The sequence below is a fragment of the Gymnoscopelus braueri genome (genome assembly GCF_963280865.1).
Source record: "Gymnoscopelus braueri genome assembly, chromosome: 4".
Lineage (NCBI taxonomy): Eukaryota > Metazoa > Chordata > Actinopteri > Myctophiformes > Myctophidae > Gymnoscopelus > Gymnoscopelus braueri.
This window is the reverse complement of record NC_137605.1, coordinates 35,116,034-35,138,533: the sequence shown is the minus strand read 5'-3', so window position 1 is coordinate 35,138,533 and position 22,500 is coordinate 35,116,034. Positions and strand designations below refer to the sequence as shown.

Sequence of the window (22,500 nt, the reverse complement as noted above, 5' to 3'; positions counted from 1 at the left end):
GTGAGTGTGTGTATCATTAATGTAAGATAGAAACAGCATTTGCTCAACATTATTTTAGGTGTGTTAATAGACACAGAAGTTTTATTTCAAGGATACGCTGTTTCTCTGTCCAGTATGCAGCACATGAGTAGTAGAGATGAGGCTTTATTCAGGAGCTAAAGGAGCACCTGAAGGCAGCCCCAGTAGCGAATAATGTCAATAATAATGGCTTTTCTGTATGACACATACTCGAGAGAATGCATAACTCTGTGTTCATTGGCCTTCTGTGTGTGGTACTTGAGTTTGTAAACAACATCGAGTGTTATGACATAGTCTAATCGTGGGAGAGCATTCCTCTGTGTGTGTGTGTGTGTGTGTGTGTGTGTGTGTGTGTGTGTGTGTGTGTGTGTGTGTGTGTGTGTTTTGTGTCCATGACTATGTGTGTGCGTGCTTGTGTCCTTGTGTGCATGCATGCAGTGAACCAGTCAACAATGTCAAGAGTGCCAAAGGAATGCTTGAGTGCATATAATCCTGTGTCCTTGTCCTTTGTATGTGTGTCCGTGCATGTGCACATGTCCTGTGTGTGTGTGTGTGTGTGTGTGTGTGTGTGTGTGTACACGTGTGTGCGTGTGTGTTGAATGCCAACCGATTACCTGGGAGTCAAGTAAACAATGTCAAGAATTATGGTTGTTTTAAGAGCCGTCTTTAACTCAATTATTCTCAAAGACTAAACAACCAACAATGCCTTATGCAGAGTCGGCAGTTTTCTCAGACTAAACTAACACCATGAATTAGCACACTACTTTCATCTCCCTGTCTACTGAGAATATAGCATACTGTTATTGAGCATTTAATGTGTGTGTGTGCTTTCGGCAGGACTGAGACCAATAGATCAAGTCCGTTTCAAATTAAAAGTGGATTTCTAACAAAGACTAAGAAGACTTGTTCAAAACATGTTTGGAATGAGAAAACTGTTGACCCAAATGTTCAGAAATGACTGTGTGTAAGGTGTAAAACCATATCAATCAATCAATAATAAATTGCTGCTCTTTTGTGTTTATTCATTCAAATTTGAGGTGGTTAAAGCTGAGGTATGCAATAAACAGAGGGAATTAAGATATAATGGGTTATTTTGAAAACAGGACAGCTATCTCCATCCACTGTAATACCAGGGCTCCTCATCGCTGTCTATCAGAACATGTCACATGTACAGACTTTCAGAAGAAAGACAAACTAAACTAGACGCGTCGCAATTCAGGGCAATTGCAAAGTGTGGTTGCGCCGACGCCGGTCGCAGGTTGCCGCCGCCCGGACTTGAGGAATATGCTTGGAGGAATACCATCGGAGGCCGCGTGACGTGCCATTAGAATTTGGTGCTGATTGGATCCTGTGTTCGTGATACATGGCGTTTTGATTTGAAGAAATAGGCCCCTCCCACAAAAATAAATAAGCCCCTCCCACAAATGTAGCGGGCCAATGACATCGTCATGTCACTCCTGAGATCACCTGCTTTTCAATTTGAGAGGAGTGATCCCCCCAAAAATCATGTTTTTGCATCAAACGGTTACGTTTTGCACAGTTGTGGCGCCCCCTATGGGTCAAAGTGGAAATGCTTTTGGGGATTCGTTGAATAAACCACCCTCGACATATGATTCAAATTTGGGATCGATTGGACGTTTCGTTCGTGATTTTTGGCATTTTTGGTAAAACGGGCTCCTCCCACTAACTTTGGAAGCCAATTACGGACGAACGGTAAGGACTATCAAAATGCCGTTTGGAGATGTTTAACGCATGGGTCCAGAGATTATGTGTACCGATTTTTGTGAAATTTGGACAGAATATATGGGAGGAGGAGCTAAAAGTGTGTTTTGAAGAAAATTCAAAATGGCGGAAAATCTATCCTGACGCAAATGGGCGTGGCCTATATGGGGAGTTGCGTTGTGACCCAAGGAATCCTATTTTTTTATTCTACGACCTACACTTCAAGAGTTATAGGCCAAAAGGTAAAGTGGGCTGTTATAGCGCCACCATGTGGCCGACTGGTGTGATTCTTTTATTAATAATTTTGCAATAAACTATTAACCTCCCCTCCAAGTCTTGTAACTGTAGCCCTTACGGTTTCCGAGAAAAAAATACTTGAATGGGAGTTTTTGCAATTCCCATTAAAGTGGATGGGGAAATTTAATGCACTAATAAATCAATATCAAAAAATCTATCTATACGGAAATGGGCGTGGCCTATATGGGGAGTTGCCAAAATGAAAGTGGACTGTTATAGCGCCACCATGAGGCCAACTTGTGTAACTATTTTTTAAAATAATTTTGCAATAAACTATGAACCTCCCCTCCAAGTGTTGTAACCCTAGCCCTTACAGTTTCTGAGAAAGAAATACTTGTCATTTTCCCATTAAAGTGGATGGGGAAATTTAATGCACTAATAAAACTATGTAACCAATCTCTTAGCAAAATGATAGCCATCGATTCCCGGTGAGGCCGGTCATTTTGACATATGGCACTAAATTGGGAAAAATAAACTGTGGGAGGAGATGTGGTCTAAAGTATTGTTTATCTACATCGAAACTTTATCTATAACAGTAGTCTGGTTGCCCATTCGGGCAACCACACTAACTAAACCAGCAGAATGTTTCAGTTTTGTTATCCATGCCAAGTGAAGAGGTCAGTTTAAATCGATCTAGCAGTTAAAGTGGTTACTACTTGCCCATATACAGATAATTGTATACCATTCAGGTAAAGTGCAGTTATATATGTCATGTTGCATGGGGATATCTACAATAATGCAGAAGTGAGCTTGGGTTGCGGTGAAAAGATTTTTAAGGAGCAGGAGCTTGGGGATGGAAGTGCAAATTGAGTCTCCAAATACCTTGACATCACTGATTGTGATTGGATGAGGTCAGAAATGTAACATGCTTGGAATTTTCAACCCACAAAGACCAGTGCAGAAGCAGGTTTCTGCCCTATGTGTAATTCAGTGTGGATTACCATTTCAGTGTCTAAAAATTTACTTCAGAGACCAAATTCATGCTGTACAGTTACAGTATACACTGTCACTCATTACACTGTATCATCATCAAATATTAGACCTCTAATTCAGTAGTTGAGTAATAATGCAGTATAGTATTAACCTGGCATTGCCAGACCATAGTATGTACAGTACAGAGCATATAATAAATTAGCTCACACAGATTCATCTGGTTTCCAGGGTAGCAATTTGGTCAAAGGTGAAGGTAAATTATTGATTAACACAATGTCATACATAACCTCTTAACTATTCTTCATAGGATGAGACTGACTGTGTTTGAAAGCCTTGCATTTCAACTCTGAATTAAGGTTCCTAGATGATAACTGTATGCACACACCTCTAGTTTAACGTGAGATGGCTTCAGATGACATTGAATCTGATGATGACTGGACAGTCTATGCCTTAGCCTTCAACCTCACATTGGTACATTAATTGAACAGCTAACTCTTTCTCTGCCGTGAACATTTTCACTGAAAAAAAAGAAGCATGTTGCATGAATAAAATACTAATTTCAACAGCCGTTTGAAACAATGAAACTGTTTGAAACAGAATTAACATGAATGGGAAAGATGAGATTCAACTCCGCAAAATCCTCTGCAGCTCTATCGTGGGTTAATTATTATACTCTTTATTCTATTCTTTATGGGTTGAAGTGTTTTTCATGGCCACTGTGCCACACAGTGCCGCTCGAAGTAGGAGATATCGATCTAACTGATGGCTACTATTTTGTGAAATATGGTTAGAGAGTGCAGACATAGGCCTAGCAGTTTTTTGTTTTGTTTTTACTTAGTAGTGCTTCCATTGTTTGTATGCATTCATTTGAGTGGGTTATGTGACAGTGTTTACAGACTTAGGTTAAATGATGCCAAAGTTTGACTGTTGGCTTTGTCGCAGATTTGGCTGCTTGCTTTCATATTAAACATGGTATTACACATGATGTCCTGTCATTAATGTCACTTTGATCATTTTAATGATCCGATTAATTTTATGAGACAAGGTGGCATGTCCTATTCTGCGTATTTATTTTATATTTAATTAAGGTACTGGGCTGTGTAACAATAAAAAATAACATTTGATGGTGAAAATATCCATGCATAACTGTATACATTCAAAAAAGACCAACTTAATACATGAATGTGTTAAATATGATTTATGTGCACCATCTGAGTTAAAAACTAAGCATTATCAATCTGAATAACAGTACAATAGCTGCCAAAGACATCAGATTCTACATCTCAAAGCAGCCTCTTTCTCAGAGCTGACTTAAAATCTTCCATTCAAATTATCAGTACAGGTAAGTGCTGAATACTTTGCCAAACACATTTCGCAAAGTCATGGACACTAAATCATACTTCCAGTATCTTTTTTAGTACCAACATAAAAATAGATTGTTGTGTTTCTTCAACAGTGTAGCAGGATTGAGAAAAATAAAAATGAAACTTGTGTAAATGATTGCTCACAATCAAAGTGTGTATAATTGGTCATTGGAAATGTGTACAGGTATGACTATAAATAAAGAATACAGCAAACCAAAACTTTCTGTTCTCCTGGCATCTTTGTGGAGGCTGGGTTTGATCAGATAAATGCAGCTGTTATAGAACTAACTATGCATTTTTTATATGACATTTTGCCTCTTGGAGGAGTTGCTTGTAAAAACTTCAAATCGTTATCTCTTTTAGCCATCAGAAGGCACAGTTACACTTTTTGTAACTCTTTCTTCAACTGTTAAACGTTCAAGATAGAACTGTGTACGGTGGTTGCAGCAGGGTAGATGTGTAATTGAGGAATAAAATGTTGGAAATCCTTTCAGATCAATAATGCCTGGCGGGGTATGAGTTTGGCTTCAGATTTCCTGTAAAGGTTTTGACTATTTTGTTTTTCCTTTTTGTGAGAAATAAAAAGTGATTGATTTTGTGAAAATTATTGAGTCCAGTTCCATATTGATAATTAGCATGGGACTCTTGTGTGCTCTCCATTTAGTTATGTAGCGCTATATTGGATCACTCCAATATGATATATCCCTCCGTGGCTGCGGAGGCGAGGAGGTAGACTTACAGATTAATCTGTGTATGGGGGTGTGCCGCGGCTAGGGGCGTCGCCCTCTGCGCAGCCCAAATTCCTATGTGGCACCTCCTTCCACCTCGTTCCTTCTCTCGGTGTGGCGAAGAGGTGGAAGGACTTTGGAATTTGGGCTGCGCAGAGAGTGACGCCCTTAGCCGCGGCACACCCCCATACACGGATTCATCTGTAAATCTACCTCGATGCCTCCGCTGCCGCAGAAGGATATATCATATTGGAGTCATCCAATCGCTCACATAAACATGGTTACATACGTAATCTTCATTCAGCCATCATACTCACAAACTCAAGGAAATGTCTGAAAGGATTTCAAACTATGAATCAGAATCACAGAATCTACAAATGAAAATAAATAAATAATAATAGGCTGTATAAAAATGTCAGAATTGAGGGGCACATGCACAGTGAGTGTGTTCGGTAATATGGTGATATGGTCAGTGTGTGTGTGTGTGTGTGTGTGTGTGTGTGTGTGTGTGTGTGTGTGTGTGTGCATTCAGGTTATATGCACCTTCATATCCATATTATGCACACGTCCCTGTATATGTGAACTAGAATATTATGAATATCACCGTGAAATATTGTTTGATGCTTCATTGTTCTGATTAACCTGGGATGTTCATATTTTTATCCTACTTTATTCGGCTTTCTCAAAACTGAGCTGAACACGAAGATATAGCATTGACAGCTATGAAATTGCAATGCTTGAGTATGAATTGAGACACTTGAGAATATGTGAATCCTGAATAACACCGGAATATTATTGTACATATAAATGAAACCAAAATTGTTCAGCCGAAGTGCGTAATACATGCCAGTGTACAACAACCTGCAGTCAAATTGCTCTGTGTCAATTGAAGCAAAAATAAATTTCCCCAGCATTCAAACACTGATTACTTAAGTGTTTGAACTGAAAGGGAGGGTTGCCATTTCCAGTGACTCAACAGCACACCTTGACATTCAAAAATTGAATTAGTTGTCATATCTTCAGCAGACACTTTACTCATTATGTGCTTTCTATTGGTAGGGAACAAATTGTGGATAGCTTTTTCCTACAATGTCACCAAACAAGTGTTTGAGGAAGAAAATAGCTAATTAAACTAAATTCAAAATGTTTGACATTTTGAATGAATGATTGTTCTGTCATTGGGAAATGAATTGCAATGCCCCCCCCCCCCCTGCATTTAGAATTGATTGGATTTAAAGTAATTTCTTCTCTGTGTGTCCCAACCCTCTTATAATGACTAAACAGCATGGCCTCTGTTTTTCACTTTGTCTGTCTCTCGCTGTGTGGCTAGTGACCCTCCAGTCCATTCTTTTCTTTCTCTCTCTGTCCCTGGGGTCCCTACAGTCCATGTTTTATTCTGTGGTTCTTCTCAACATGTCTGTGAAAACAGCCCTTATAGGAGGAGGGTGTGGAACAACACTGTCTGTTAAAGGCATACAGGTATTTCACCCAAACAAGGCCAGTCTGGATTGAACGTCCATGGGTCATTCCTCAAGATGAGAGAATCAAAGGAGACCAATCCAGAAAAGCATGTTTCAACATTTAACTACAGAGTATATTTCGGATGTATTTTTTACACTCTCAAGACTCTGGATTCTGCTGTGTATGGGTTGGGGAGCCGAAAACGTGTTGCAGGTCGGTGTCTCTTGTGTCCTTCATTGGTCAAGGGTCCATGCTGAGATGAAGGCTTCAGCCAAGAGAGGGACCCATCACTCATTCACCCGTTTGGAACCATTGGAGCCCCAGAGAGGTAAAGTGGAATTCTTCCTTCTTTGAGGTGATATGTCACTTTTAAAGGGGGTTATCAGGCCACCAGTCCCAGGCGTGAGATCTTCGCAGAGAGGAAGGAGTGGAGGATGAAGACGATGGGCTTAGGACATGAGTGGAGGTCCAGTTGCTGAAAGGACAGGAATAGAGAAGAGTGGGATATGTTAGAAAAGGGCTGCAACTATCAATGATCTTCTTAGCAATTATTTTATCGATAAGATTTTGATTAATCAAACAATTGATTTTTTGGGATCATATTGTCAACGAATTGACGCAAAAAAAATCGAATAGGTTTTTCATAATAAACTATAGAGCACCGAAGTCTGACGTCACTGCCACTAGAGGGCGCTGTTCCACGGGTTCGTGGCTTTATTTTTTTGTGTTGAAATCCCCATTTGGGAATCTTAGACTTAGATCACGTCATATAAGAACTGTGTTCCAAACATAAACACACCACCTGGCGTTTTTGTCAGGGGGGTGGCTCTGCATCGTTTATGATATTCATTCATATTTGATACAGCCTGTTTCTGGCAAAAATGGAATTAATTCTGCCTTCAGTCTTTGGGTTGTTTGACTCGTTTCTAGTGTTTATATTGTGTTACTCTTTGGGTAAATGTGTACATTTACACCTTCAGTCAATGCTTCATATCCATAAGAGTAAAATCGCCAGGGTGGTGTGTTTATTTTTGGAACACAGTTCTTAAGATTCCTCAATGAGGATATCAACACAAAAAGTAAAGCCACGAACCTGCGGAACAGCGCCCTCTACTGGCAGTGACGTCAGGACTTCGGTGCTCTATTTCGATTAGTTTGATTAACTACTACAGCAAAAATAGCCGATCTACAAGCTCACATCGCATAGCATAGCACGTCTCTTGTAGAACTGGAATTTTCTGTATTTTTTAAAATATCTTTTTTTAATTAAAATCTAAAAAAAGGAAAAAAAATGTTTTGGGGGGAATTGATTAAATTGATTAGTTTGATTAAGTGCTGCACCCCTAGATTGTAACAGAACTAAATATAGGAGCATAAAGTGGGATATACTATACTCAGATAGACCATAAAATAATGCATGGATGAGAATGGAATAACACAGATTTTATTATAAGGTAAAGTCAGACAGCATAGTGTAGAATGGAATAAAATTGAAGAGAGTAGAATAGAGAACATCAATGGTTAAAAGGATAGAATTAAGTGTTAGAGGATACAGAGAAGGCAAGAAAACAAACGGATGGAAATAATTAAATGCGAGAACAACAGGAAAATATATTACATGAATCAAATATCACGTCTGATCAACAAATACATAATACAAAGCAGTCTACAGTTCACTAATAAGATGAGGATTAGGCAACATTGCTACATGGTCCTAATTGGAGCTAAGCACCACGCACGCACACATGCACGCGCACACGCAGGCACGGGTATACGCACGCACGCACGCGCACACACACACACACACACACACACACACACACACACACACACACACACACACACACACACACACACACACACACACACACACACACACACACACACACACGTGTGTGCACGCCAAGAACACCACCCGCTCCACCTCAATGTGAACAAAGCGCTGTTCATTACAGGACTTGACTGTGAATTATGGGAGTTTCACCAGTATGACTCACATCCTGTTCCTATGGCCTATAGGGACTTGGGCTACGTTTATACTTGAAGCCGAAGTTTATTCTGTCCAGCTGAAAACCTAGGGGAAGGATTGAGAGATGGAAACTATGACGTGTCAGCTTGTTTGTGTCATGTAAGCGCCGTGCAGTGAATCATGAGTGGCTCCACATATCATCAGTGAAACCTTTAGCCCATTTAGAACTGAGGCCGATTCTACAAATGTCTTCTAAATCCTAACAGTTTTCTGAAAAACATATGTTTCTATGTCAGTGGGTCAAGGATGCCCAAAATGTTATGTATTTGGCAAAAATAGCAGATCTACAAGCTCATAGCACAGCACAAAGTGACGCGCTATGAGCTTGTTTATCTGCCATCTGGAAAAATCGTGACACACACTCAAATTTATAGCTAAAATCGAAAATGACATAGATGCTTTCTCGGTTTTAATGGGTTAATATCAAACATTTTAGCAGCCAATTTTGAGAAAGTATTCATAGTTAGTGGTATACGCGGTCGCGGGTTGTACGAAAAAGAGACCAAAAGGTTGAAAAACACCTGAGATTACATTTTTTTGCAATGACCTTAGGTTCTCCTTTACAGTAAATCATATTGGTTACACTTTTAGAAACAGTAATTTAGTTTTCTTTGGAAGAACCGCTTACATTAGCATTTGGAAAAGGTGTTAACAGTTGTTAATAGGGTCCAATGAATTTCACACTGACTTTTGACATTATGAGCTCTTATGAGCCATATTCACCAACAGATTACACACATTTACGTCACAGCAAATTTAAAATTAAAGTACAACAACCACATTGGTTACTTTGAATGGAAATGTGAGTACTTTGCTTGTACTTCCAGTAAGTTTGCTTGGTGCGTGGCCAATGAAACATGGGCACACTGTGCTTTCACAGTGTGCCCTTGTGTGGTGCAAACTGATTAAAAATCTCACAGTAACTTACAGGGAGAATTTAAATGCTTTCAGGAAACGTTCACTTAAGGCCAGTGAAACATGACCCAGCTAAGTTTTCGTCAGGGTTGAGTCAGTTCACTTTCGATTCAATCACGTATAGTGGGTTTTCTTCAATATTCAAATGGTAAAAGAAAAAACCTTTTGCATAAGTAAGTTGATATATGTAACCTTTAGGAGAGAATGAATGCTCTATTATTAATAAGTGAGAAAAAAAATTATTACTGCATTTAAATGGGATTATACTAAGGTACAACAATGGCAATTCAGTTCTGAATGTGATCTGTGTTGAATGCCTGCCCCCGCCCCCTCTTTCCTAATACATATACACTCCAATATCTAAAATAAAGAAGTGCCTAAAAAAGAAAAGAAAAAAGAAAATAAATTGCATTAATCTAGTGCATCCTTTTACAGTAGGCTACTGAATGTGCTGTACTAGTTTGTAAAAGAAGTAGGGCTACAGTATACTGGATTTGTATTCTCACACAAGATGTCATAATTCTGTACTTACCTCATTTCAACCCAGGTTTGCTGTCTGAGTTATATTCTGCAGTCTCAATACATAAATTCAAGACAAGAATTTATGCTTTCCCACTCTGCTATCTCAGCACGAGTTGAGAAAATAAATCAATCAAACGTATCCAAAGTGTTGACGCTAGACAGGCGGAAAATGTAGGAGGATACTTGTGTATGTGCTTCTTCCAATTTAACCCATTAAGACCTGAGAGCAGATCTTTAAAAACAAATTCAAAAATAGCAGATGTACAAACTCGCATCGCGGCACGAAGTGACGCGCTGTGACACGCTGTGAGCTTGTATATCTTCTATTTTTGAATAGCCAAAGCTAAAATAAAAAATAACACAGATAATTTCCCGGTTTGAATGGGTTAATCAACATGCATGTCTTTTAACATGCAGTGACTCAGAGGGGAAAACAGAGAACAGGAAAATATGGAGGGGATGAAAAGAGATATTTGGATATCTGAGGCTGAGCCATGGTAGGTCACACATCGAATTCAGGAAAGGAAATGAACTTTTTTGGGGATTACAACAGCTAGTTCCTTCTGTGCATTGTGATTGGCCAAGTGGCATTCGGGGCTAATAACGACAAAACACCAATGGGTAAATCACTGGCACGAGTATCACTCTGTGATAGGTTGTGGACCAGTCCAGCTGGCTTTAAGTTGCCTATACAATAGGCAACTTAAACAATGGGAAACTGTTTCCGATTGCGGGAATTTAGGAAAATACAACAACACTATCTCATATTTTTCAAAACAAGATTAGTCTAAAGATAACGGTGTGACTTCCTTGTGGATCTCTGACAATATGATGTCATGTTGATGACATCATATAGATGAAGTCACTTTTGTCCAAATATGGAGGGACAGCAGGGAGGTGCATGAGATTAATAATTCACAAAATGTGAAAGAAAAATATATTCACAGATTTTGGACCCCAAAAATCATTTGAAATATGTGAAAAATATAAGTGATTTACATCCGGAAACGTGCGTAAGAAATGTGGCACTGATCGGTTCACTGGCTAGCGAGATTAGCCGTGGACAGACAGACACACATACGCGTTTTCTAATCTAGGATGGCTCACACCTAGCAGCCATGGAATAAAATGAATTAACAACAGTGCAATGCTGTTAAACAATAAAATGCTCGAGGTCATGCTTTATTGTTGTTATTGGCACTGATATGCAGGGCGATGGCATTCCACTTCACATTGTGACTATGTCGCAGCACTGCTGTGCCAATAATCACTCACTATAACCATAATAAAGCACTCCCTCTCACGTCTTATATTGCTTAAATATACAGTATGTGTCACTGTGATTGCATTTATGTAAAATCATGATGACTCAGTTTTATTATAATGGGTCCACTTCTAGCAAAAATAGTGAACTAGCTCCAGCCAATAACTGACATTTCTGACATTTTCCAGAGCTTAAATTTAACCCATTTAGACCTGGAAAGCCTATACGTTGTTATACCCTTCAATCCGGGAAAACATCTGTGTCAGTTTAGATGTTGCTACCGGTATGTATATAGCAACATGAATCTTTTTTTATAAAAAAATGCATGTTTTTCAGAAAACTTAGGTTAGGATTTAAAAGGCGTTTTTAAAATCAGCCTTTTCAACACATGGCTGAAGTGCCATTAGCAAGGCAAATACTGCAACTGTAGTTGGAATTGCAATATACTATACAGTAATGCACATTTGAGTCAAATCGTAACACCTGTTATCTGTAAAAAATCAAGCTTGTGCACAGAATAACTATGGCATTAGGTATTAATATAGTGCAATTCATAACCTTCACTTTGAAGTTTCCCCGTGGGGGAGCCCCTCGTTTCCAGGGGGAGGGTTGATGAGGGTTGATGATCGTGGGCTGGCGCTTGTGGATCGGCTTTTTGTTTTGTGTCGCCCATCTCTCCTCTGACACAGAGAGGTGATACTAAAGTTTGCGGACTACAGTCTTTTTTTTTTTTTTGCTCGCCTCGGATCAACAGGCTGAGTGTTTATGAAGCGCTTTCGCACGCCAACATCCTGGAGAAAAGATTATCCCCCGCGCGCGTGTGCACATACGAGCACGAGTGCGAGAATCTCACGGTGACGCGCGCCTCCGCCGCTCATGGTAAGATCCTGTCTCCCAGAGCTAGAATGTGTTTACTCTGTTTTGGTTTGTAATGGCGGCGGAGACTGTTACCCGCGGCCGCGCGGCTCAGACTCTTTTGTGTGAGACGTGTTTGTGTGATCACGTGACCAGATCACGTGTTTTTTCAACTTCTCCGTCATCTACATGAAAAATATTAACCCACCATGTGCTGGAGGGGGTAATCTAACGCGGACCACTAAAAAGACCCTAGCCCGTAGATCTACGGGCTTGGCGGGTAACGGGTGGAATTACCGGCCCGTAGATCTACGGCTTGGCAGGTAATATGTTAAGCTTTAATATTGACACTTTCTTAAGTTTAGGTACTAAAGTCTAAATCACAATTTAGATGTATTCCTTGGTTGTGCAGCACTTTTGGAAAAGTAATCAACAGTCAATAGCATACATCGTGTTGCTAAACAAATTAGCATGTGTATCATCCCAAAATACGATATACTGATCCGTTTAAGCATCTAAGAATTAGTATTATTTTTTTAAAAGCAGTGGTTTATAAACAAGACTCACAATTTCTCCCTCTTTGCCGCTGAAGTCAAGGGAGAGCATGCGAACTCCATCGTCAGAGGACATCTTGAGCTTTTCGAAGGGGTACGAGAGCATCACTTTGGGCCTGGTAGGGGTGCGAGCCCCTCGGTCTTCCCCATTCTCCCTCTCTGACTGTTTGGGCTCAAACAGCACAGAGAAGCCCTTTTCATAATGGACCACCAGCCGACACTCCTGGCCGCGATACAGACAACCTGAAGGAGAGAGGGAAATGGAATTTAAACAATGTCGCATTTAACAACTTGAACCCTCTAGACTTTTTTCAGTCTGCACCAAATCTCTTGCGATGTGTTGTGAGCTTGTTGATCTGCTATTTTTGGCTGTATGTTCACTGTTTAGACCCTTTAGAGCAGCGGTTCTAAATGGGGTCGCCAAAATATGTCCCTCATGGGGTCGTGGTATAAAAACGTTTGAGAACCCCTGCATTAGAGGATCCAAATCATTCTCTAAATCACTACTATCTTTAGTTCAGGTTCACATATTAACGCTGTCCAGCTAAAAGATGAGTGTACCTCTGACATCACACATCGCTTTCATGCCCTGGGTAATAGCAGTCTCATCTGTTAACATACAGTAGAGTGCGCTTCTGACTGAAAACAGAGTGTGTACTATTACTGTCTACTCTCCAAATCTATGCACCCCTTTACTCTACAAGTAAATGACAAACAGTGGTGGACAAATCATATACTCAAGTAAATACTCAAGCATTCAAAAGTAAAAAAAAAGGAAATCTGTGAAATTAGCATCGCGCTGCGACACGCTGAGAGCTTGCAGATTTTCACTACATTTGAACCACTTGAACAAGTGGTTAATTCATAATATATTTTTGTAAGTTTTGGTCCCAAGAGTCCCATCCTAGAAATGTAGTGGAGTCAAAAGTACAACATTTCTATGTAAAATGTAGCAGAGTTACAGTCATAAGCTTGCAAAAAACAAAAATGTGCTTAAGTACAGTACTCAAGTAAATGTACTTAGTTACTGTGCACCTCAGACAAAGCCATCTGTTTACCTCACAGCGTACTCTCTATTGAGCACGTTATCACCATTCACATACAGTCCTCAATGCTTCAATTTGACTCCCTGCCGGAATTCGACTCCCACTCACGTAGTGGGGATAGTGTGCACCTTAAGCGGGAAGAGAGCTTGGTTCTTCCCCTGGAGAGGTGCAGGGCTAGGGTGTGTGTGTGTGTGTGTGTGTGTGTGTGTGTGTGTGTGTGTGTGTGTGTGTGTGTGTGTGTGTGTGTGTGTGTGTGTGTGCGTTTGAGAGAGAGAGTGAATATGTGAGGGCGAGAGAGCGAGAGAAGACAGAAAGGAAGCAGGACGGGGTAGAGAGCATGTGCGTTTGTGTCTTATCTCTTGCTGGACTACAGAAGACCTGCTTTTGTGTGTGTGTGTGTGTGTGTGTGTGTGTGTGTGTGTGTGTGTGTGTGTGTGTGTGTGTGTGTGTGTGTGTGTGTGTGTGTGTGTGTGTGTGTACAAGTATAGTAGAATGTGAGAAATAGACATTGTGAGGACAATTTTCCTGGACCTCACAAGAGAAACGGTTGTTTTATGGTCACGAGTATTAGGAAAAGATAGGCAGGCCCTATCTTGTGCACTGCCTTATTTATCCCTTATGCCTAAACCTTTTTGGCATTTTTTTTTACTATTTTGAAAAACATTGTGAAAATAGCCAATCTATACAAGAGCATTTAAGGGTTAGGGTTGGAGATATGCCTGATTCATAATAATTTGTCATGCCCAAAAGTAGCAGGTCTACAAGCTCACAGCGCGTTGCAGCGTGACACGTTGTGAGCTTGTAGATCGGCTATTTTCGGCTTTAGGGTTACAGTTAAAAACAGTGAAAGAATAAATGGCATTCATAAAATCGCCCTCCTAAAATGTTGCTCACAAGTATATAATACAAACGTGTGTGTGTGTGTGTGTGTGTGTGTGTGTGTGTGTGTGTGTGTGTGTGTGTGTGTGTGTGTGTGTGTGTGTGTGTGTGTGTGTGTGTGTGTGTGTGTGTGTGTGTGTGTGTGTGTGTGTGTTATCTCTCCCTGAGGACTACTGAAGGTCTGCTTAGCAGTCTCCTTTGTCTGCCTGTCAGCAGGCTGATTCACAGCGTACTTAACTTTGGTGTCAGTCAAACCATGCTAATCACTCTATACACATCAAAATCCCTTCCTCGTCTGGCTCTTTATCTGTATATTGTATATATATATAATAATTATCTGTATTATTGTATATTGTATACAATACAATAAACAGACAAAAACGAAATATTTGCGAATATTTCTTAGGCCGTATGAAGGCCACAACGCACGTAATATAAAGACTAGTTCATGGTTTCCAAGTGTGTGCAAACGTGATGTCCAAAAAAACTTTTTTCACTCTTTTTATTTGAAATTATTTTATTAACACATGTTTGTGTATTCTTCAAGGTAGAGGGACAACCCGGTGTTGCAATGAGACTGGAAATATATCTAAATGTGTGACGCCATAATAATAACAAGAATAAACATTATTTGTATAGCACCTTCAAAGTGCTTCACAGGCAGGACAGTGTTCAAGTCACTTCATAATTAAAAGACATACGTCAGGCATAACGTTTAAATAGCAAACAAACACACCAACGCCATAAGTATGCTGTGTCACATTTTCCGCATACTGCTATAGTAACCAGGCGGATAGGTTGGGAAGGATAATATCATATGTCACTTTTAGCCAAATACCATTTCAAGAGGAGCTTAGAATGTTCAACTTTGCACTCAAAATGTATAGCCTACTTATTTGTCAAAAATGTCTATGACGCCTCTGGAATCAATTCATATCACTACAGGTTGGCACTGGAAAACATTAAATTCCAAATCTTTTCATTTGAATTACAGTGTCAGGCTCTCACTTTTGTGTAACAGTGAGTATACTAGTGTAAACAATGTAGAGTCATACAATATTGGATAGGTCACGAATTTCAGGGCAACACTAGCTCCAAGGTAGGTACATATTTGACATGATCAAATCGAGTGATTCAGAGCGGCCAGCCCTTAAATGAGTACACCCAATGGTAAAATACCTGCTTTGACATCATTGATTGACTGTAGTCAGAAGTGCAATGTGCTTGGATGCTTCAACCCATAGACTCTAGCCATGTGGCAGCAGTTTGTGATTCAATGTGGATTTACCCTTTCATTTTAACTCCGTCCTCCACTACTTGTAAATGGGACAGTGAGAACAGTATTTCTGTTATGTCCAGGAGAAAGACTGAGAGGGGAAACTCTACTCTCCTACCTGAGAGGCTTGATCTGCAGGGAGAGCAGCGTTTCCCACCAGAACACAAATACACACACAAACACACACTCACACAAGGGTCTTTTCAGCCCAAAACAAAAGACCTTCTTTCAGGATGACGGTGAGTGCAGAGGTAAAGCCCTCTTCCAGAGGGTTAGGAGCATGAGATAGGAGTTAGAGGTGGAGGAGAAGATACAGAAAAAAAGAGGAATAAGAGACAGAATTACTGAGCATGAATGAAGGGGAAAAGAAATAAATTGGTACGACATGCACGCATTTCAGTTACCACGGCAACCAATAGAAAAGGATAAAAGGTGGGATGGGAGCTTCAGTTTGAGTTAATGTTTCTTGTGTTACTTGTACAGTTACACTTTCAAATGCCTGTTATTCAAGAAAATATTTTTCTTTAAATTAAATTATTTTGAGAAATGTCTTTCTTTCCTGTGATTTTGTGGCTACAGTGCATGGTACCGTAGTATATATTACTATCATCTCACTCAATGGCTTCAGAGAAATGTCAGTATGCCTACTGAAAGCATTAGGGGAAAGCTCAGTCTAAAACCTCTCTCACCTTGAGAACAAGGAACAACAATAATAACAATAATTGACAGTGATACGAAATCACACCTCAAAGCCAAGTAAATGACTTTATGTGCCCAAATCTCCAAAACATGGCTCCCTGCCCAGAGTATGATTGAGAGTTAATTTCAATTTCGAGCAAATATTTGTCACAAGCTTTTACACTGAGTAAGCCATCATATTGATTAATCAGAATGTCAGCCAGATGAAAAGTTGACAAGGTTGATGGAACAGCTCTTTAGGTGACCGGCCGCTAGTGAAAAATATTACAACAAGTGTAAAGAACATTTCTATTCAGAAAAGAAATAAAACCCAGAACTAAGTCTTGACATCAGTCTAGGAAGACAAGACACACAGTGAAATAGCAATCTAGTGATACAAAAATAAATATAGCTATATTCCCATAAACCGTATTCTCTTTTTCACCTTTAGTTCATTTGACAGAAATGCACCAGAGCTTCTCAGTCAGTCAGTCAGTCAGTCAGTCAGTCAGTCAGTCAGTCACCCAGTTATTGTTTTTATCACCACCACTAGATCTTGCAGTCCCCCTGTGTGTGTGTGTGTGTCTGTCTGTCTGTCTGTCTGTCTGTCTGTCTGTCTGTCTGTCTGTCTGTCTGTCTGTCTGTCTGTCTGTCTGTCTGTCTGTCTGTCTGTCCAGGTAATCTCACAAACTACTAGGCTGACCTGCATCATATCTCAGCCTGACTGGGCTGGATCTAATTGTTATATTAGGGATATGGCCAACCCAACCCATCGGCTTCGAGAATTGGTCAAGCTTTACGTGACGCTGTATTGTTATGCCAATATAAGTGGTAGTGCGCACAAGGCACGTAGGATACTCGAGTAATACAGTTTAATTGAAGGTATTGATTGCGTGTTAAATGTTACGTTGGACCGTGCGTCTGAAAGGACCAGAGACAACCTATCATGCTGCTGTGGCAGTGTGTCACAAGGTGTACTCCTTTGGAGGGGAAGCTAGGATGAACCACAGGGATCAGATTCAGGTGCATGTCTTCAACACAGTATCTTTGCACTGGATGAAGTTTCCCCCAGTGACAAGTGGGAGAGAACGTCCCCTTGAGGTTCCCTCCATGCGCTTTGGCCACACAGCCGTGCTGATAGAAGACATCATCTACATCTACGGGGGGTTTACTTACACTGGGAAGTACACGATGGGGTGCTGCAATGTGCTTTATGCATTTGATGTCAACAAACACAGATGGGCCAAGCCCAAGGTTTCTGGTGTTGTTCCAGGGGTGGTGTGCGACCACTCAGCCTGCGTCTTAGGGACGGTTATGTATATCTATGTAGGATATACTAATGATATCCACACATTGGACACGACCACGATGGTCTGGTCTTTGATTGAAACCAAAGGCACTCTGGCACCTGTTTCAGAATGTCTCTCTGCCAACATCATTGGGACAAAGGTGTTTGTATTTGGGGGTCTAGTGTACAACAACGTCAGGGTGTTTGACACAGAGACCAACTGCTGGCTGAGCATGCCTTCAGCACAGCTTCTTCCAGACGTACGCACCGGTCATTCAGCCTTTGTCTACAATGGAGAGCTGTACATATTTGGTGGCGACGACCTCGACTGGAGCTTCAATGATCTGTGGAAATTCAATCCAGAGGCCTTCTCCTGGAAGAAGGTTGAGCCCAAGGGGAAAGGTTCATATTCATCGACATCTAGGATGTGCTGTTGCATAGTGGAAGATTGTGTCATCCTATTTGGAGCGTACGGATCGACAACCAATGACCTGTACCTCTTAGACATAAGTCCTCGTCTAAAGATGTTATGCAAGCTAACAGTTATTCAGCACCATCTGGAGCAGTCAGGACTCCCACACGACATCAGGTGGGAACTGGCAAACATGACTATAACAGCAACAGAGAAAATAACATGAGTGTGCTCTGCCGCCAGCGAGCCCACAAAAAAAGACATAGCTGTGAAGGAGATCTCTATGAATAGAAACCTCTATGCCCAGTTGATCGCCATCAGGAATTAATGTAGAAACCATAAAACATTTTGAGCAAAGGAATGGACAGTTATGAAAGAGGACTTCAAGAAACAGATGTTTGTAAATTAGATGAAGTGAGAGTGGGAAAGGAAATTTACTGCAAAGGTGGAGACCTGTGTGTGTGTGTGTGTGTGTGTGTGTGCGTGTGTGTGTGTGTGTGTTGTTTTGCTGCTCTGCCATGTTTGAGGCAAAGTGAGCAGTAGATATGGAATGAGAATGGCCAGTTACTTGAGCCTGTTCAGCCGTGTCCAATCAAATCCACAAATTCTTGCACTCTGACACACCTTACTGTCATCACAGTTTGTACGACATAGGAAATAAGTATGACTTCTGCCCCAAACCAAAAAACTATGGACTAAAACTAGCCAATCGGACACAAGCGGTTCGTCCGACTTACACTACTAGCCAATAACAACACTGAACACTCCTGCCCCTCCGGCTCAAAGGATGTAGTCAATCACAGGCATTCAGTACAATTCATTCAGGCAAATACCAACTTGTCAAAGTAGCATTGTAGTTGATAATTTATGCAGGTATATATTATTTTTTTACACCAACTTGTTCTTGTGAAGGTTATAAAGATCGCTATGTCCATTTAGAGATAAGCCTTCTGTAAACTGCCCACTGCCTTTCGTTACCTGCAGTACCATCCTTTAGTAGACACAGCTGTCAACACATGCTCCAATCAATTTCTCAACTTTGGCCATAAGACCAAAGGAATTAATTCCTTTTCATGAGGGTGTTGTCACATGATATATATTTGATCAATTACAAGTTAAAATCATATCAATCTCATCAGTTTTGGTTGACCAACCATGTGGTCTTTTTAGAGTCTCCCTCTAACTAAGGGTGGTGAGTGATGTTTCAGTTGAGTCACGTGCGCGCAGAACACAAACACTGAGCTTCGTACAGACATGCCCAGAGGGACATATTATGCAGAGCTGAAGTCCGCTATCACATCATTTTAGTCAGCACGGACCCCAGTGGATACTGGTCCGTGTATGCTACGTCTGCACAATTAATTGGTCTTTAGGCTTTAACTTCATGTTTGTTTTCTCAGTACCATGCCACACTACTTGTATGCAGGGCCAGCGCCAGCCAAGGTCCCCCCCCCCCCCCCCGAGTAGGCTGTTAAAAAAGCCATTAAACATATAGGTTTAGGGTTATAACGCCACCTTTTCGTGGTTTTGTTGTCTTATTTCCTGAGTCCTGTCTGTTATGTAGCTAGGTAGAGAGCACAGTAATGAATTAAATCAATTTCACTTGTTGTGGTGGAGCAACCTATGGCGCCCCTACTGACTCCACCGGCCCTGCTTTTGTGTTCACAGTCCAAAGATTTGTCTCCATACAGCCTGTATACTACATAATAATGTAATGACAGTCCTTTATTATATCTCTTCCCCACATAGATGGGTTTCCTGTTTGTAAACATGAGAGGATGATGCGCGCGCAGTGGAGGGTTGAGCAGTAGAGGGCGCTATTACCCGCAGCAGCTCTAGTCAAATGTACATTCATAAAATAAATGGTCTTCACCGGGTTTAATGAAAGTAGATTAAATGATGCAGTTTGTAATATCTTCTTTACTCAATAAAAATGATTTGTCGGAAGTTGGATCTGTTTGTATATAATAGCAGCATTATGCCTATTATGCCTCAAATAGCAGCATTATGCCTATCTAAATCCCGAAAATAACAACAGAGTGAATGGCGCTTCCGGTTCGTTCTACCACCCGCATGCGCAGATTGCGCACTCTGCTCTGTGATGACGTCGCGCGGAAACCCATCTATTGCACCATGCCTTTTCATACATACACAACTCCAAAACATTGTCATCACATGATCCAGACAGACAGATAGAGAGAGGTAGGGCATGCCTACTGTCATGAATCTTCGTCCTAGGTACATAGCACATATTTTTCATCTGTTGATTTCAGTGCAACATGTAAGCTATACGCTAAGACATGCCTGTAACTGATTAATATGTTTGTCTAAACACCATTCGTCATGGCAGTGCCGCTACATCTCAGCATGCTGTGCTACAATGCTACGCATTGTCCATGTCTCTCTGCAAGGTAGCGAGCATGATGCACATATCATTGAAACCTACCGTAAGAGTCTTTCATTTAAACAGCTTTAGGGATGTGAGCAAAGCCCTGCAATGCTAATAACAGCACAGTGGCAGTGTCTGTACAGGTGCAGATGGAGTTGAAAGTATTTTAACGAGTGTTTGGAGACAACAGACTGCAGGAACAGACAACTGACAAGGCGTGGAAAGCGTGGCTCTCATCTTCTGAGATACCAGCACTGTTAGTGAGGATTGGCTCACCTCACCCACCTGCTTCATACATGAGCAGACTCTGAACTGTAGCTTAATATGGAGCAATGTAATTATAGACAGAGAGAGACAGACAGTGACGGGGACCCAGGGGAAAAAAGAAGCAGAGTTCCCAGAACATTCTGTGCTCCAGGAGGGAAAGACAGAGAGATTGAGTGGGGGGTCGACAGAGGGAGAGAGAGTGTGCACGTACATGAGAGAGAGATAGTGAGAAGAGACTGAGGGGGACACACCGTAGGAATTCCCAGGACAACCAGTAACGAATGCCAAGGACCACACACACACACACACACACACACACACACACGTGCGTGCGCGCAGATGCACACAAACACACGCACGCACACGCACACACACACACACACACACACACACACACACACACACACACACACACACACACACACACACCACACACACACACAGAATGACATTCCATTCTATAAATAGCTAGCGCTTTGTCAATGCCTTCCATATGGCTGAAAAATAATAACACAAACCCCATCGTGTGTGTGCAGTCTGTGTGTGTGTGTGTGTGTGTGTGTGTGTGTGTGTGTGTGTGTGTGTGTGTGTGTGTGTGTGTGTGTGTGTGTGTGTGTGTGTGTGTGTGTGTGTGTGTGTGTGTGTGTGTGTTAGAGAGAGACACACAGAGAGAGGGAGAGAGAGAGAGAGAGAGAGAGAGAGAGAGAGAGAGAGAGAGAGAGAGAGAGAGAGAGAGAGAGAGAGAGAGAGAGAGACACAGAGAGACAGAGACAGAGAGAGAGCAATAGTTTCATAGCTGGGTCTCTTATAACAAAAGTAGGTAGGTCTTGTGTTTTGTATGTATAAGCGCTACCACTCTGATGTAATGACACGTGTGTGTGTGTGTGTGCGTGTGTGTGTGTGTGTGTGTGTGTGTGTGTGTGTGTGTGTGTGTGTGTGTGTGTGTGTGTGAGATGTATGTGTGGTGCGCAGATACTCACTAGTAGTAACTTCTTTAATCATCTCAGCAGAGTTGTGACATCCGTTGACAATGTGCCTGGTCCACAGGGATAGATCCTTGGTGGTCTCTGTCCGGAACAGGTGGGCCTCGATCCCCAGTCGCGTGCCAGTCCGCGTGGCAAAAGATAGCTCCCTGCCAGCGTTGGGGGACCCCCGGTCAGGGCCAGAATGGACAAGTCTGTATAAAGACATGGATAAACACTTCATCTTTACCAGCACAGTATATTTGGATGAAATTGGTAACTTCATCCTTCATTCTCATGTATTTTCTTTCTGTTTACTAAAGAGCTGGAGAAACGAGGAGACCCCTAACACTCTAGCATGGATTACTATTGGAACCTACAGTAGAGCTTTAATGTTTTAACCAAAAACTGTCTACAGTATTTCATAAGCATGGTTTTGGAGTTTTAGCATCCCGTGATCTAAAATTTGTTTCAGATTTGTTGTAGTTATATTTTAAATCCCTGCCATGAAAACATTCAGGGTTAAAAAACACAATCTCAAACTAGTAATGTAAGATAAGTAGCCATCAAAATTATCTTCATTATTCAACACACACTGCTGTGTGTGTGCGTGCGTGCCTGTACCTTGTCGCTAGCAGAGG

At 41.2% G+C, this 22,500-nt stretch overlaps 1 protein-coding gene across 2 annotated transcripts in view; it reads right to left on the bottom strand.

Annotated features, from left to right (window-relative positions):
* Positions 1-5,286: 5,286 nt before the first annotated feature.
* The window catches only part of sntb1 (syntrophin, basic 1), a 400,503-nt gene continuing 383,289 nt past the window's right edge, over positions 5,287-22,500 (bottom strand). Inside the window, exons 6-9 of one of the 2 annotated variants that reach the window (XM_080427033.1) lie at positions 22,484-22,500; positions 21,878-22,074; positions 12,676-12,905; positions 5,287-6,998 (exon numbers count right to left, since the gene is read on the bottom strand). The exon at positions 22,484-22,500 is cut by the window's right edge and continues 120 nt beyond it. In XM_080427033.1, the coding sequence (XP_080283159.1) occupies positions 6,906-6,998; positions 12,676-12,905; positions 21,878-22,074; positions 22,484-22,500 (537 nt within the window). In that variant the 3' untranslated portion in view covers positions 5,287-6,905. The remainder of the gene's footprint in view (positions 6,999-12,675; positions 12,906-21,877; positions 22,075-22,483) is intronic. The other variant, XM_080427032.1, reaches the window with a different exon arrangement.